This window comes from Staurois parvus, unplaced genomic scaffold (genome assembly GCF_062004578.1).
Source record: "Staurois parvus isolate SC_StPar_1 unplaced genomic scaffold, SC_StPar_1.0 ptg003611l, whole genome shotgun sequence".
Lineage (NCBI taxonomy): Eukaryota > Metazoa > Chordata > Amphibia > Anura > Ranidae > Staurois > Staurois parvus.
In genome coordinates, this window is record NW_028321407.1 from 1 (window position 1) to 15000 (window position 15000).

At 53.4% G+C, this 15000-nt stretch overlaps 1 protein-coding gene across 1 annotated transcript in view; it reads right to left on the reverse strand.

Moving 5' to 3' along the window:
* Nucleotides 1-1528: 1528 nt before the first annotated feature.
* The window catches only part of LOC149427617 (regulatory-associated protein of mTOR-like), a gene marked incomplete at its 3' end in the record, with an annotated part of 46992 nt that continues 33520 nt past the window's right edge, over nucleotides 1529-15000 (reverse strand). Inside the window, exons 6-8 of the mRNA XM_089667849.1 lie at nucleotides 14983-15000; nucleotides 6706-6809; nucleotides 1529-1715 (exon numbers count right to left, since the gene is read on the reverse strand). The exon at nucleotides 14983-15000 is cut by the window's right edge and continues 101 nt beyond it. Coding sequence (XP_089523975.1) covers nucleotides 1529-1715; nucleotides 6706-6809; nucleotides 14983-15000 — 309 coding nt within the window. The remainder of the gene's footprint in view (nucleotides 1716-6705; nucleotides 6810-14982) is intronic.

The window sequence follows — 15000 nt, forward strand, 5'->3', positions numbered from 1 at the left end:
GAGGAATCGCTCACGGTACAGAATGCACAATGAATGTATGAAGAGATCCGAAGAGGTATGCCCACAAACATGAACATTCTAGAAGCAGGCCAAATACAAAGCATCCTGCGATTCTTCGGATCTCTTCATTCATTGTGCATTCTGTACCGTGAGCGATTCCTCGCCTTGTTTCATGTGGTGACGGCTGCATACCATCCTGGATAATATCTGTCGGTGGAGCTATGAGGGGCACAAAGCACCCGCAGCACAGATTGATTGCCGCTGGATGCACGAGCTTTCATCCATCCAGCCCGGATTGGTTCTTTCATTGTTAGACCTCGGTTGTCAGGTCTTTGGTTCTGGCCTGTATTTATGTGGGTGACACGTATGGCGGTGAAGGTTTGACGCACAAGTCACTTTATTTTGCCATTAGTTGCACGGACTGAGCACGGCGTTGTGTACACCTTCGGCTGATTGGACACATTTACTGTATTATTTATATATGTATGTATTATTGTCATGATTCCTGTTTGTTTTGGCACTTTATTGGATTGTTTTTGCACCTTTTGAAATGTCTGCATTTATTATCAGCAGTATTTAGAAGCACTTTATTTCATTTAGGGCTGTTATTTATATATAGGATTGTTCATCAGCGCCACACATGTAGGAGATTTATTTAGTGTGCGTTGTGGTGGGAATACACAGTGAGTGCAGAGGTTAGATTTATCACACATCTTCATCTTTTTACATTTTTCATGATTGGAAGTGTTGATTTTTTATAGACAGGGTGCAGGTCGTGATTGTAGCCACGCCTCTCCATATATACGCTGAGACGAAGCACATACATGAGGCACATACATGAGCTGAGACAAGGCACATACATGAGCTGACATGAGGCACATACATGAGCTGAGACGAGGCACATACATGAGCTGAGACGAGGCACATACATGAGCTGAGACGAGGCACATACATGAGCTGACATGAGGCACATACATGAGCTGACATGAGGCACATACATGAGCTGACAAGAGGCACATACATGAGCTGACATGAGGCACATACATGAGCTGACATGAGGCACATACATGAGCTGAGACGAGGCACATACATGAGCTGAGACGAGGCACATACATGAGCTGAGACGAGGCACATACATGAGCTGAGACGAGGCACATACATGAGCCGACATGAGAAGGATGTTTCTGAACAAAGAGGGAGAAGACTTTGCAGTCCGTTTTCCAGCGTCTCTCATAATATGACCAACTGATGGCCAGAAGAAGACGACGTCCCGAGAAAAGGAAGAAATGCGAATAAAATATTAAGGTTCACCTTTAGAGTAGCAGAGCTGAAGAAAAGATGGCCGCCCACCTAGGACACCAGCAAAACACTGAGGCATGCTGGGAGTAGGCGGGGAGAAATGCAGTTTTGTGATCTACCAATCCCGCTTCATGAAATCCGTGTTTTCTTTCATTTACAAATCAATTCATTCATCGAAAGTTGAAATATTGATCAGTGAAGATAGCGAGTCCTGCGGAGGGCGGCTTACCTGGTCAGGGCCTTTGTCAAACATCTTACGGGTGCGGGGGAACTGATGGGAATGGGGGGTGTACTGGACCCCCATCGCTGTCCCCACATTGGCTGGCCGGTTGGAAGGAAGCTCCCGATTGGCTGGAGGTTTTGTCATGTCGTTGGTAAGGCTGGAGCTGCTGGCACTTGGAGTTGGAGGCGACCCCCTGGAGAGACATTAAATGTCACATGACTATCGCTGGTCATCGCACACAGGAACACGCTATATATATGTTCTGCACAGATCACTGAAGACCACAAGCAGCTGGAAAAGTTCTACCTTCCTGACCCGATCCCAGGACTTCCTACATCAGATCAGGTCTATGACTCCAAGTACTGAAGTCGGTGAAAAACTGAACTAATGTCCCTATAGAGAGCTCCCTGGTCTCTCCTCCCCGCCTGCAGTCTATATCCCGTGTGCTGAGTATAGAGAGCTCCCTGGTCTCTCCTCCCCGCCTGCAGTCTATATCCCGTGTGCTGTCTATAGAGAGCTCCCTGGTCTCTCCTCCCCGCCTGCAGTCTATATCCCGTGTGCTGTCTATAGAGAGCTCCCTGGTCTCTCCTCCCCGCCTGCAGTCTATATCCCGTGTGCTGTCTATAGAGAGCTCCCTGGTCTCTCCTCCCCGCCTGCAGTCTATATCCCGTGTGCTGTCTATAGAGAGCTCCCTGGTCTCTCCTCCCCGCCTGCAGTCTATATCCCGTGTGCTGTCTATAGAGAGCTCCCTGGTCTCTCCTCCCCGCCTGCAGTCTACATCCCGTGTGCTGTCTATAGAGAGCTCCTTGATCTCTCCTCCTCGCCTGCAGTCTACATCCCGTGTGCTGAGTATGGAGAGCTCCCAGGTCTCTCCTCCCCTCCTGCAGTCTACATCCCGTGTGCTGAGTTTAGAGAGCTCCCTGGTCTCTCCTCCCCGCCTGCAGTCTATATCCCGTGTGCTGTCTATAGAGAGCTCCCTGGTCTCTCCTCCCCGCCTGCAGTCTATATCCCGTGTGCTGTCTATAGAGAGCTCCCTGGTCTCTCCTCCCCGCCTGCAGTCTATATCCCGTGTGCTGTCTATAGAGAGCTCCCTGGTCTCTCCTCCCCGCCTGCAGTCTATATCCCGTGTGCTGTCTATAGAGAGCTCCCTGGTCTCTCCTCCCCGCCTGCAGTCTACATCCCGTGTGCTGTCTATAGAGAGCTCCTTGATCTCTCCTCCCCGCCTGCAGTCTACATCCCGTGTGCTGAGTATGGAGAGCTCCCAGGTCTCTCCTCCCCTCCTGCAGTCTACATCCCGTGTGCTGAGTTTAGAGAGCTCCGTGGTCTCTCCTCCCCGCCTGCAGTCTATATCCCGTGTGCTGTCTATAGAGAGCTCCCTGGTCTCTCCTCCCCGCCTGCAGTCTATATCCCGTGTGCTGTCTATAGAGAGCTCCCTGGTCTCTCCTCCCCGCCTGCAGTCTATATCCCGTGTGCTGTCTATAGAGAGCTCCCTGGTCTCTCCTCCCCGCCTGCAGTCTATATCCCGTGTGCTGTCTATAGAGAGCTCCCTGGTCTCTCCTCCCCGCCTGCAGTCTACATCCCGTGTGCTGTCTATAGAGAGCTCCTTGATCTCTCCTCCCCGCCTGCAGTCTACATCCCGTGTGCTGAGTATGGAGAGCTCCCAGGTCTCTCCTCCCCTCCTGCAGTCTACATCCCGTGTGCTGAGTTTAGAGAGCTCCGTGGTCTCTCCTCCCCGCTTGCAGTCTACATCCCGTGTGCTGTCTATAGAGAGCTTCCTGGTCTCTCCTCCCCTCCTGCAGTCTACATCCCGTGTGCTGTCTATAGAGAGCTTCCTGGACTCTCCTCCCCTCCTGCAGTCTACATCCCGTGTGCTGTCTATAGAGAGCTCCCTGGTCTCTCCTCCCCTCCTGCAGTCTATATCCCGGTGTGCTGTCTATAGAGAGCTCCCTGGTCTCTCCTCCCCGCCTGCAGTCTACATCCCGGTGTGCTGTCTATAGAGAGCTCCCTGATCTCTCCTCCCCGCCTGCAGTCTACATCCCGTGTGCTGAGTATAGAGAGCTCCCTGGTCTCTCCTCCCCGCCTGCAGTCTACATCCCGTGTGCTGAGTATAGAGAGCTCCCTGGTCTCCCCTCCTGCAGTCTACATCCCGTGTGCTGTCTATAGAGAGCTCCCTGGTCTCCCCTCCTGCAGTCTACATCCCGTGTGCTGTCTATAGAGAGCTCCCTGGTCTCTCCTCCTGCAGTCTACATCCCGGTGTGCTGTCTATAGAGAGCTCCCTGGTCTCCCCTCCTGCAGTCTACATCCCGTGTGCTGTCTATAGAGAGCTCCCTGGTCTCCCCTCCTGCAGTCTACATCCCGTGTGCAGTCTATAGAGAGCTCCCTGGTCTCCCCTCCTGCAGTCTACATCCCGTGTGCAGTCTATAGAGAGCTCCCTGGTCTCCCCTCCTGCAGTCTACATCCCGTGTGCAGTCTATAGAGAGCTCCCTGGTCTCCCCTCCTGTAGTCTACATCCCGTGTGCTGTCTATAGAGAGCTCCCTGGTCTCCCCTCCTGCAGTCTACATCCCGTGTGCTGTCTATAGAGAGCTCCCTGGTCTCCCCTCCTGCAGTCTACATCCCGTGTGCTGTCTATAGAGAGCTCCCTGGTCTCCCCTCCTGCAGTCTACATCCCGTGTGCTGTCTATAGAGAGCTCCCTGGTCTCCCCTCCTGCAGTCTACATCCCGTGTGCAGTCTATAGAGAGCTCCCTGGTCTCCCCTCCTGCAGTCTACATCCCGTGTGCTGTCTATAGAGAGCTCCCAGGTCTCTCCTCCCCTCCTGCAGTCTACATCCCGTGTGCAGTCTATAGAGAGCTCCCTGGTCTCCCCTCCTGCAGTCTACATGCCGTGTGCAGTCTATAGAGAGCTCCCTGGTCTCTCCTCCTGCAGTCTACATCCCGTGTGCTGTCTATAGAGAGCTCCCTGGTCTCCCCTCCTGCAGTCTACATCCCGTGTGCTGTCTATAGAGAGCTCCCTGGTCTCTCCTCCTGCAGTCTACATCCCGTGTGCTGTCTATAGAGAGCTCCCTGGTCTCCCCTCCTGCAGTCTACATCCCGTGTGCAGTCTATAGAGAGCTCCCTGGTCTCCCCTCCTGCAGTCTACATCCCGTGTGCAGTCTATAGAGAGCTTCCTGGTCTCCCCTCCTGCAGTCTACATCCCGTGTGCAGTCTATAGAGAGCTCCCTGGTCTCCCCTCCTGCAGTCTACATCCCGTGTGCTGTCTATAGAGAGCTCCCTGGTCTCCCCTCCTGCAGTCTACATCCCGTGTGCTGTCTATAGAGAGCTCCCTGGTCTCTCCTCCTGCAGTCTACATCCCGGTGTGCTGTCTATAGAGAGCTCCCTGGTCTCCCCTCCTGCAGTCTACATCCCGTGTGCAGTCTATAGAGAGCTCCCTGGTCTCCCCTCCTGCAGTCTACATCCCGTGTGCAGTCTATAGAGAGCTCCCTGGTCTCCCCTCCTGCAGTCTACATCCCGTGTGCTGTCTATAGAGAGCTCCCTGGTCTCTCCTCCTGCAGTCTACATCCCGTGTGCAGTCTATAGAGAGCTCCCTGGTCTCCCCTCCTGCAGTCTACATCCCGTGTGCTGTCTATAGAGAGCTCCCTGGTCTCCCCTCCTGCAGTCTACATCCCGTGTGCTGTCTATAGAGAGCTCCCTGGTCTCCCCTCCTGTAGTCTACATCCCGTGTGCTGTCTATAGAGAGCTCCCTGGTCTCCCCTCCTGCAGTCTACATCCCGTGTGCAGTCTATAGAGAGCTCCCTGGTCTCCCCTCCTGCAGTCTACATCCCGTGTGCTGTCTATAGAGAGCTCCCTGGTCTCCCCTCCTGCAGTCTACATCCCGTGTGCTGTCTATAGAGAGCTCCCTGGTCTCCCCTCCTGCAGTCTACATCCCGTGTGCTGTCTATAGAGAGCTCCCTGGTCTCCCCTCCTGCAGTCTACATCCCGTGTGCAGTCTATAGAGAGCTCCCTGGTCTCCCCTCCTGCAGTCTACATCCCGTGTGCTGTCTATAGAGAGCTCCCAGGTCTCTCCTCCCCTCCTGCAGTCTACATGCCGTGTGCAGTCTATAGAGAGCTCCCTGGTCTCTCCTCCTGCAGTCTACATCCCGTGTGCTGTCTATAGAGAGCTCCCTGGTCTCCCCTCCTGCAGTCTACATCCCGTGTGCTGTCTATAGAGAGCTCCCTGGTCTCTCCTCCTGCAGTCTACATCCCGTGTGCTGTCTATAGAGAGCTCCCTGGTCTCCCCTCCTGCAGTCTACATCCCGTGTGCAGTCTATAGAGAGCTCCCTGGTCTCCCCTCCTGCAGTCTACATCCCGTGTGCAGTCTATAGAGAGCTTCCTGGTCTCCCCTCCTGCAGTCTACATCCCGTGTGCAGTCTATAGAGAGCTCCCTGGTCTCCCCTCCTGCAGTCTACATCCCGTGTGCTGTCTATAGAGAGCTCCCAGGTCTCTCCTCCCCTCCTGCAGTCTACATCCCGTGTGCTGTCTATAGAGAGCTCCCTGGTCTCCCCTCCTGCAGTCTACATCCCGTGTGCAGTCTATAGAGAGCTCCCTGGTCTCTCCTCCCCTCCTGCAGTCTACATCCCGTGTGCAGTCTATAGAGAGCTCCCTGGTCTCCCCTCCTGCAGTCTACATCCCGTGTGCTGTCTATAGAGAGCTCCCAGGTCTCTCCTCCCCTCCTGCAGTCTACATGCCGTGTGCAGTCTATAGAGAGCTCCCAGGTCTCTCCTCCCCTCCTGCAGTCTACATCCCGTGTGCAGTCTATAGAGAGCTCCCAGGTCTCTCCTCCCCTCCTGCAGTCTACATCCATACATCTACATACAGAGCTCTGATGAAGAAGGGATGCCCTTCGAAACGCGTCAGCTGTACTGAGTATCTTCCCCCATGATGGCATTCGCGCCGGCTCCTTATCTTTCAAGTCCCTCTGAGGACTTACATGCCTGATTTTATTCGCTGTTTGTGAGTATCTTTTTATAATTAATACATTTTGGTTACTGTGGTAATGCGCAAGGTTGGTGCGCTTCTCGTTTCGCTTTGCACCTCGATTTCAGCCTCATGCCTACACTTTTCTCTGGCTTTGGATTATCTTGTATCTGAAGTCCCGCCAAGGAACAATCTGCAATACATCAATAACACATGTCAGGACCTTCCTCACCCGACTTGATGGATCAGCATGCCTTTGTTGGTGGGACTGGCCGGGGCAGACTGCGTCAGGGCTGCAGCATCCAGAATGCGTTGTGGCCGGGTGCTCATGGTGGCCTGTGGAAAAGATACCAATAAAGTGAGAAGCCTGCAGAGGGGCAGCGATTGTGACAGCCGAGCAACAAAATCTATGGCTTTGGATATGGCGGCGTCCCGTGAGGGCCATCAACCATCGGCGCTCTCCAAGGATGACGCTGCCATATAAATTATTAGGAATAATAAAGCCAAGTAGCAGCTTCCAGCGACATACTCAGAATGGAGCGCCACTCCGCAGGGTGCTTCATATGAGAAACAGACATTATTTCTTCATTTATTTTGTTTTTTTATTCCCCGTACATAAAACTTGATTGGATTCAGCTCCTTAAAGTCGATCTAAACCCAAGAACAAAAATATAATACATTGTAGCTTTCCCGTCCTTATATATGGCGGCTGCATTAGTGTTCTTTTATCCTTCATTTTCACCTGATGACCCTGCCAGTAACACACCCCCTGTCCCAGGGTGACAACACTCACTGCTTTACTGTATCTACGGAGCAGCGATGCCAACCTAGGAAAGGACTACAGAACAACTCCCCCTCTCCTCTTCATAACATGGAGGAAAGGTGCTCTGCAATCCACAGAAGGAAGTGTGCAGGGCTGAGAAAACCACAAAGTGCACAAGACAATATATTGGCTCCGTACTTCTGCCGGGATCAGCGGACATTTCCTTGTACTTCCTGAAGGGATCGAACAAAACCCTTCCAATGGTGTATGCCAGTGCTCTTCAAACTGTGGTAAACAAATTAGCACCAAGTCTAATGCATCGTTTACTCCCAACGATGCCGGGACATTTCCAACTCCCACCAGTCTGGCCCCCCAAAGTCTAAAGGACAGTAAACTGCCCCTTCACTTGGAGAGTCTGGAGACCCCTGGTTTATGTAAAAGCCCAGAGGGGAGCAAATAATAGGATCTTGTGCTGACTGTGCCAATCCTTTTCTTGGAGTCTAGTGAGGGACACAGGAAGTCCTAACCTTTGGGTTATATTGCTGCCTACAGAAGGGATGAAGACTGGTAACCGAGAGGCCAATCCAAGGTACAACCTTCCTGCCGCCAGCATGTCTCAATTCTGTAGCAAAGCTTTCCGAGATCATTACCATCAGCACAGGAGGGTGGGACCCGAGTCCTTCAACTGAGTCCAAGAGAAGGATTTTACAGTGAGGACAGAAATCCTGCTCTCTCCATTGAAGGACATAGGAAGTCCTAAATCGGTAACAAGCAACAAGAACTGGGGACAGCCTGTGGCCCAGAAGGCCCGTCTGAAAGCCCTTCCACCTGCATCTGACATCAGATGAGACAGAGACCTCCACCTGGAAGAACGCAGAGAATATGTGAGCAGAAGGACGGCTAGCAGCACAGCAAACCCGGGAAACCGTCGTCTTCTGCCAGAAAGCCTGAGGTGCTGACAGCTCTAGCAGAGTGAGCCTGAACGGGAAAGGGGGAGCCGGATTCTGGAAACCACAATTGATGGTCTATCTGAATCACTTAGATATGGTGGAACAGGAAGCCCATCTGGAGTGACAAGCACAGGAATACGTTTTTCCGAAAGATGATGAAGATGATGACAGGTAAACTCACACGGCTGGAAGACAATGGGACAGGAGAACAATGTCCTGACTATAATGAAAGGCAGAGACTACCTCTGGCAAGAAGGAAGTTCTGGGCCGGACACAACCTTTTCCCTGAAGGTTCTATGGAAGAGACCACCACCAGTCCAGACACTCGCCTCACAGAAGTGATAGACAGAAGTATGTGGGTGAGACCACAGAGAGGAATGTCTTTGTTGAGGTCAAAGGGTGGCTCCCAAAATGATGAGAGAACCAGATTCAGACCCAGGGAATCCGAACTGGAAAACCACCTGGGAGAAGTCTGCACAAAGGTCTAAATCCAAAGCCAAGAGTCTCTGAAACAAAATGAAACATGCAGAGACTTGACCCTCTGATTGTGAGGGGCCAAATAGAGGGCCAGACCCAACTGCCGGAGGGAGATGATCCTTACTATGGAGAAGCCCCCCGGACTCATACCGAGTAAATGAATCCTTCCGTCCCCTATGAGACTCTGGTGCCTTCTCATAGTTTAACTCCGGGACCCTTTGATTGAGTGGTGACTCCATGCACTCGGTTCCATACATGTAGACTTCCTACTAGTTGGACTTTATTGGTTCCCTACATGTGGTCATTATGTATGGCATTGTATATGAATGAATAGGACGCTGAGCGCCATCATACAAAACCCATTGAGCTGCTGCAACACCCCCCCAAGGTGACCCCCCACTCGGATCATATAGAGATAGTGCTGTGCTAACTCATAATATAAATATAATACATAGAATACCAAAATTCTATAGAATAAAGAAAAATCCTTTTAAGATTGTGACAGTTCAATCAAAATATAAATAGTGCTTGTTCTATACGGTGTGCTCCAAAATGCCGAAACGTTTCCAAGACACCCCAAGTCTCCACCTTGAGCACCTCCACCAGATATACGGAAGGCCACGCCCCTCATACGGTGGATCCATACATGAATACAGGACGACCAAGCAAAGTCATTCCACCAAAGATCCTCCGGATGGCAGCAAAGAGCTGATGACAGGAACCCCTCAGATGACACAACACACGGAACCCCTGAGATGACACCACACACGGAACCCTTCAGATGACACAACACACGGAACCCCTGAGATGAGACAACACACGGAACCCTTCAGATGACACAACACACGGAACCCCTGAGATGACACAACACACGGAACCCCTGAGATGACACAACACACGGAACCCCTCAGATGACACCACACACGGAACCCTTCAGATGACACCACACACGGAACCCTTCAGATGACACAACACACGGAACCCCTGAGATGACACAACACACGGAACCCTTCAGATGACACAACACACGGAACCCCTGAGATGAGACAACACACGGAACCCTTCTCAGCTTACACTCCACATGTAGGAAGGAAAAGGGCCCATAGCAGAATACCGATTATTTCACATCAAAATGTATTCCAGAGTAACACACATGATATAATACATGTCAGAGTAACACTCACATGGTATAATACATGTCAGAGTAACACACACATGGTATAATACATATCAGATCGTTTTTTTTTACATGTTACTCTGATATGTATTATACCATGTGTGTGTTACTCTGATATGTATTATATCATGTGTGTTACTCTGATATGTATTATATCATGTGAGTGTTACTTTGGAATACATTTTAATGTGAAATAATCAGTATTCAGCTATGGGCCCCATGTGGAGTGTAAGCTGAGAAGGGTTCCGTGTATTGTGTCATCTAAGGAGGTGGTTGAACCTGGAGGTCAGAAGGTCCACATCCAGAGTCCCTCACCCCCAAAACAGGTCATGGAACACCTCTGGGCCTAGTGACCATTCTCTTGTGTCCAGGCACTGCCATCTGTGGAAATTTTCTGCCATTTGTCTGTACCTGGAATGTGCAGAGCTGACAAGCCCGGAACGTGATGTTCCGTCTAGGACAAGATCCGCTCTACCATTCATACAGCAGTAAGACTTCTGGTTACTCCTTGGTGAGTAATGTACGCCAGAGTTCCGGAGTTGTCCTGCTGAAGAGATTGGATGGCCTTTCAATAGACTGGTGCAGTGCAGAAGGGACAGCTAAATCATCCAAAGCTCCAAGATGTTCATCAGAAGGCAAGATTCCTCCAAAGGCCGGGTCACCTATCCCAGCAAGATGTCCAGAAGGCAAGATTCCTCCAAAGGCCGGGTCACCTATACCAGCAAGATGTCCAGAAGGCAAGATTCCTCCAAAGGCCGGGTCACCTATACCGGCAAGATGTCCAGGACTCCCCCACAACACGAACGTCTATTGCTGGAATCTTTGGAGAAAGGGAGGACGTATCCGTGTCCAGAGCTGGATTTCTGAGCCACCAAGCCAGGGACAGCCTGGTCCTCAGTGTTCATCAGATCCGCCTGTACAGAGACCAGATCGATTTGTTCCATGATGACAGAATATTGTCAGATGTCTTGAGTGAATTGGGCAAACAAAGAGGCCATGGTCAGTTCCAAGATTCCCATCGAGAAACAGACTCAGGCAGCTTCTAGACCAGAAGAGTCTTAAATGTCTCCTGAGGAAGGAAAAGTCTGGCCTGAGAAGTTCCCAAGTCTAGACCCAGCTACTCTGAGCAATACGTTCGTTCCATGATGAGTTCTGAAGGTTGAGGATCCACTCGAAGCTTTATAATGTCTGGACAGTCAAAGTCCTCACTGACCTCCACAGAAGGATGTCCAGGTATTCCACAGAGAGCAACAGGGCCAACACTGGAAGCAGCACCCATATAGAGGCTGAATGGCAGGGCCACAAATTGGTAGTGTAGGGCCCTACAGCAAACGTGCAGAAAGTGTGTGAGATGGGAAGAGTCCATTCAGAATTTTGGGGTCTTAATGTAAACATTTAAAGTGTTCCTAAACACCGGACCCCACATTCCCTATATCCGCTCTCCCCGGACCCCACATTCACTATATCCGCTCTCCCCGGACCCCGCATTCACTATATCTGCTCTCCCCGGACCCCGCATTCACTATATCCGCTCTCCCCGGACCCCGCATTCACTATATCCGCTCTCCCCGGACCCCGCATTCACTATATCCGCATTCACTATATCCGCTCTCCCCGGACCCCGCATTCACTATATCCGCTCTCCCCGGACCCCGCATTCACTATATCCGCTCTCCCCGGACCCCGCATTCACTATATCCGCTCTCCCCGGACCCCGCATTCACTATATCCGCTCTCCCCGGACCCCGCATTCACTATATCCGCTCTCCCCGGACCCCGCATTCACTATATCCGCTCTCCCCGGACCCCGCATTCACTATATCCGCTCTCCCCGGACCCCGCATTCACTATATCCGCTCTCCCCGGACCCCGCATTCACTATATCCTCTCTCCCCGGACCCCGCATTCCCTATATCCGCTCTCCCCGGACCCCGCATTCACTATATCCGCATTCACTATATCCGCTCTCCCCGGACCCCACATTCACTATATCCGCTCTCCCCGGACCCCACATTCACTATATCCGCTCTCCCCGGACCCCGCATTCACTATATCCGCTCTCCCCGGACCCCGCATTCACTATATCCGCTCTCCCCGGACCCCGCATTCACTATATCCGCTCTCCCCGGACCCCGCATTCACTATATCCGCTCTCCCCGGACCCCGCATTCACTATATCCGCTCTCCCCGGACCCCGCATTCACTATATCCGCTCTCCCCGGACCCCGCATTCACTATATCCGCTCTCCCCGGACCCCGCATTCACTATATCCGCATTCACTATATCCGCTCTCCCCGGACCCCGCATTCACTATATCCGCTCTCCCCGGACCCCGCATTCACTATATCCGCTCTCCCCGGACCCCGCATTCACTATATCCGCTCTCCCCGGACCCCCCATTCACTATATCCCCTCTCCCTGGACCCCGCGTTCACTATATCCTCTCTCCCCGGACCCCGCATTCACTATATCCGCTCTCCTCGGACCCCACGTTCACTATATCCGCTCTCCCTGGACCCCGCGTTCACTATATCCTCTCTCCCCGGACCCCGCATTCCCTATATCCGTTCTCCCCGGACCCCGCATTCACTATATCCGCTCTCTCCGGACCCCGCATTCACTATATCCGCTCTCCCCGGACCCCGCATTCACTATATCCGCTCTCTCCGGACCCCGCATTCACTATATCCGCTCTCCCCAGACCCCGCATTCACTATATCCGCTCTCCCCGGACCCCGCATTCACTATATCCGCATTCACTATATCCGCTCTCCCCGGACCCCGCATTCACTATATCCGCTCTCCCCGGACCCCGCATTCACTATATCCGCTCTCCCCGGACCCCCCATTCACTATATCCCCTCTCCCCGGACCCCGCATTCCCTATATCCGCTCCCCCCGGACCCCGCATTCACTATATCCGCTCTCCCCGGACCCCGCATTCACTATATCCGCTCTCCCTGGACCCCGCGTTCACTATATCCTCTCTCCCCGGACCCCGCATTCCCTATATCCGTTCTCCCCGGACCCCACATTCACTATATCCGCTCTCCCCGGACCCCGCATTCACTATATCCGCTCTCCCGGGACCCCGCATTCACTATATCCGCATTCACTATATCCGCTCTCCCCGGACCCCGCATTCACTATATCCGCTCTCCCCGGACCCCGCATTCACTATATCCGCTCTCCCCGGACCCCCCATTCACTATATCCCCTCTCCCCGGACCCCGCATTCCCTATATCCGCTCCCCCCGGACCCCGCATTCACTATATCCGCTCTCCCCGGACCCCGCATTCACTATATCCGCTCTCCCTGGACCCCGCGTTCACTATATCCTCTCTCCCCGGACCCCGCATTCCCTATATCCGTTCTCCCCGGACCCCACATTCACTATATCCGCTCTCCCCGGACCCCGCATTCACTATATCCGCTCTCTCCGGACCCCGCATTCACTATATCCGCTCTCCCCGGACCCCGCATTCACTATATCCGCTCTCCCCGGACCCCGCATTCACTATATCCGCTCTCCCCGGACCCCGCGTTCACTATATCCTCTCTCCCCGGACCCCGCATTCACTATATCCGCTCTCCCCGGACCCCGCATTCACTATATCCGCTCTCCCCGGACCCCGCATTCACTATATCCACCGCACTATATACAGAGCTGCAGTTAGTACACAGAAAAGGCAAAGCTCTGAGATCAGACTGCTTATCTTTGGACGTGTTCCAGAACACCGACTATTGAAGCTGCTGGATTGGTATGACAGGCAGAGCACTGAGAGCCTACAGATGGTGACAGGTTCTCTTTCCATTTTCTCAGCAGTAAAGGATGGCTGGCAGTGTGTGGGTGGAGGGAGGGACGGGAATCCCCCTGGCAGCTGCTGTCACAGAGTCTTCTGTAACAGAGTCTTCTGAGCGCATCACAATGGTGGTCCCCGGGGAGGAGCGCCGCTCTGCTGCATACAGGAGATGGAAATGCTGCGACAAGCACCAGCCCGCCGGAGAGACGGGAAATCCCCAGGAATCACTTCAGTTCTGTGTCATTCCTGGCAACCGAAGGTCCAAGTCCCGGGCCTCATATGTCCCCAACGCAGAATGACGCCTTCCCCACCTCTTTGACCCCTCTCAGCCTCCCCCGCCTCTCTGCCCCCTCTCAGCCTCCCCCGCCTCTCTGCCCCCTCTCAGCCTCCCCCGCCTCTCTGCCCCCTCTCGCCTCCCCTGCCTCTCCTCCCCTCTCGCCTTCCCCGCCTCTCCGCCCCTTTTTGCCTTCCCCGCTTCTCCGCCCCTTCTTGCCTTCCCCGCCCCTTCTTGCCTTCCCCCGCTTCTCCGCCCCTTCTCGCCTTCCCTGCTTCTCTGCCCCTTCTCACCATTCCCCACCTCTCACCTTCCCCACCTCTCTGCCCCCTCACACCATTCCCCACCTCTCACCTTCCCCACCTCTCTGCCCCCTCACACCATTCCCCACCTCTCACCTTCCCCACCTCTCTGCCCCCTCACACTATTCCCCACCTCTCACCTTCCCCACCTCTCTGCCCCCTCACACCATTCCCCACCTCTCACCTTCCCCACCTCTCTGCCCCCTCACACCATTCCCCACCTCTCACCTTCCCCACCTCTCTGCCCCCTCTCACCTTCCCCACCTCTCTGCCCCCTCACACCATTCCCCACCTCTCACCTTCCCCACCTCTCTGCCCCCTCACACTATTCCCCACCTCTCACCTTCCCCACCTCTCTGCCCCCTCTCACCTTCCCCACCTCTCTGCCCCCTCACACTATTCCCCACCTCTCTGCCCCTTCTCACCATCTCGCACCTTGCTGCATGCTTATGGCTCCGCCCATTTGTAGGCCTCATTCACACAGGTGTACTGAGGGGCTGAGTGCCCATATGAGGATGTACAGGTGTTCTATGGAGCCCCTTTCATGTCAGTTGGGATGTCAGTGGCCGCACAGACACAGATGCTGCTCCCAGTTTGACAGCCATGTGGGTGTGTGGCCCCGAGTGCACACTGTCTACACTTGGGGCCACATACCTGCAAGCGGTCAGTCATTTGAAGGGGGCCCCATACTTCTGGTCATATAGGAGGTGTGGTGGCCATACAGTGTATATTGTCCCCATGGCAGAGATCATACAACCCACCTTGTAGGCAATGCTGTT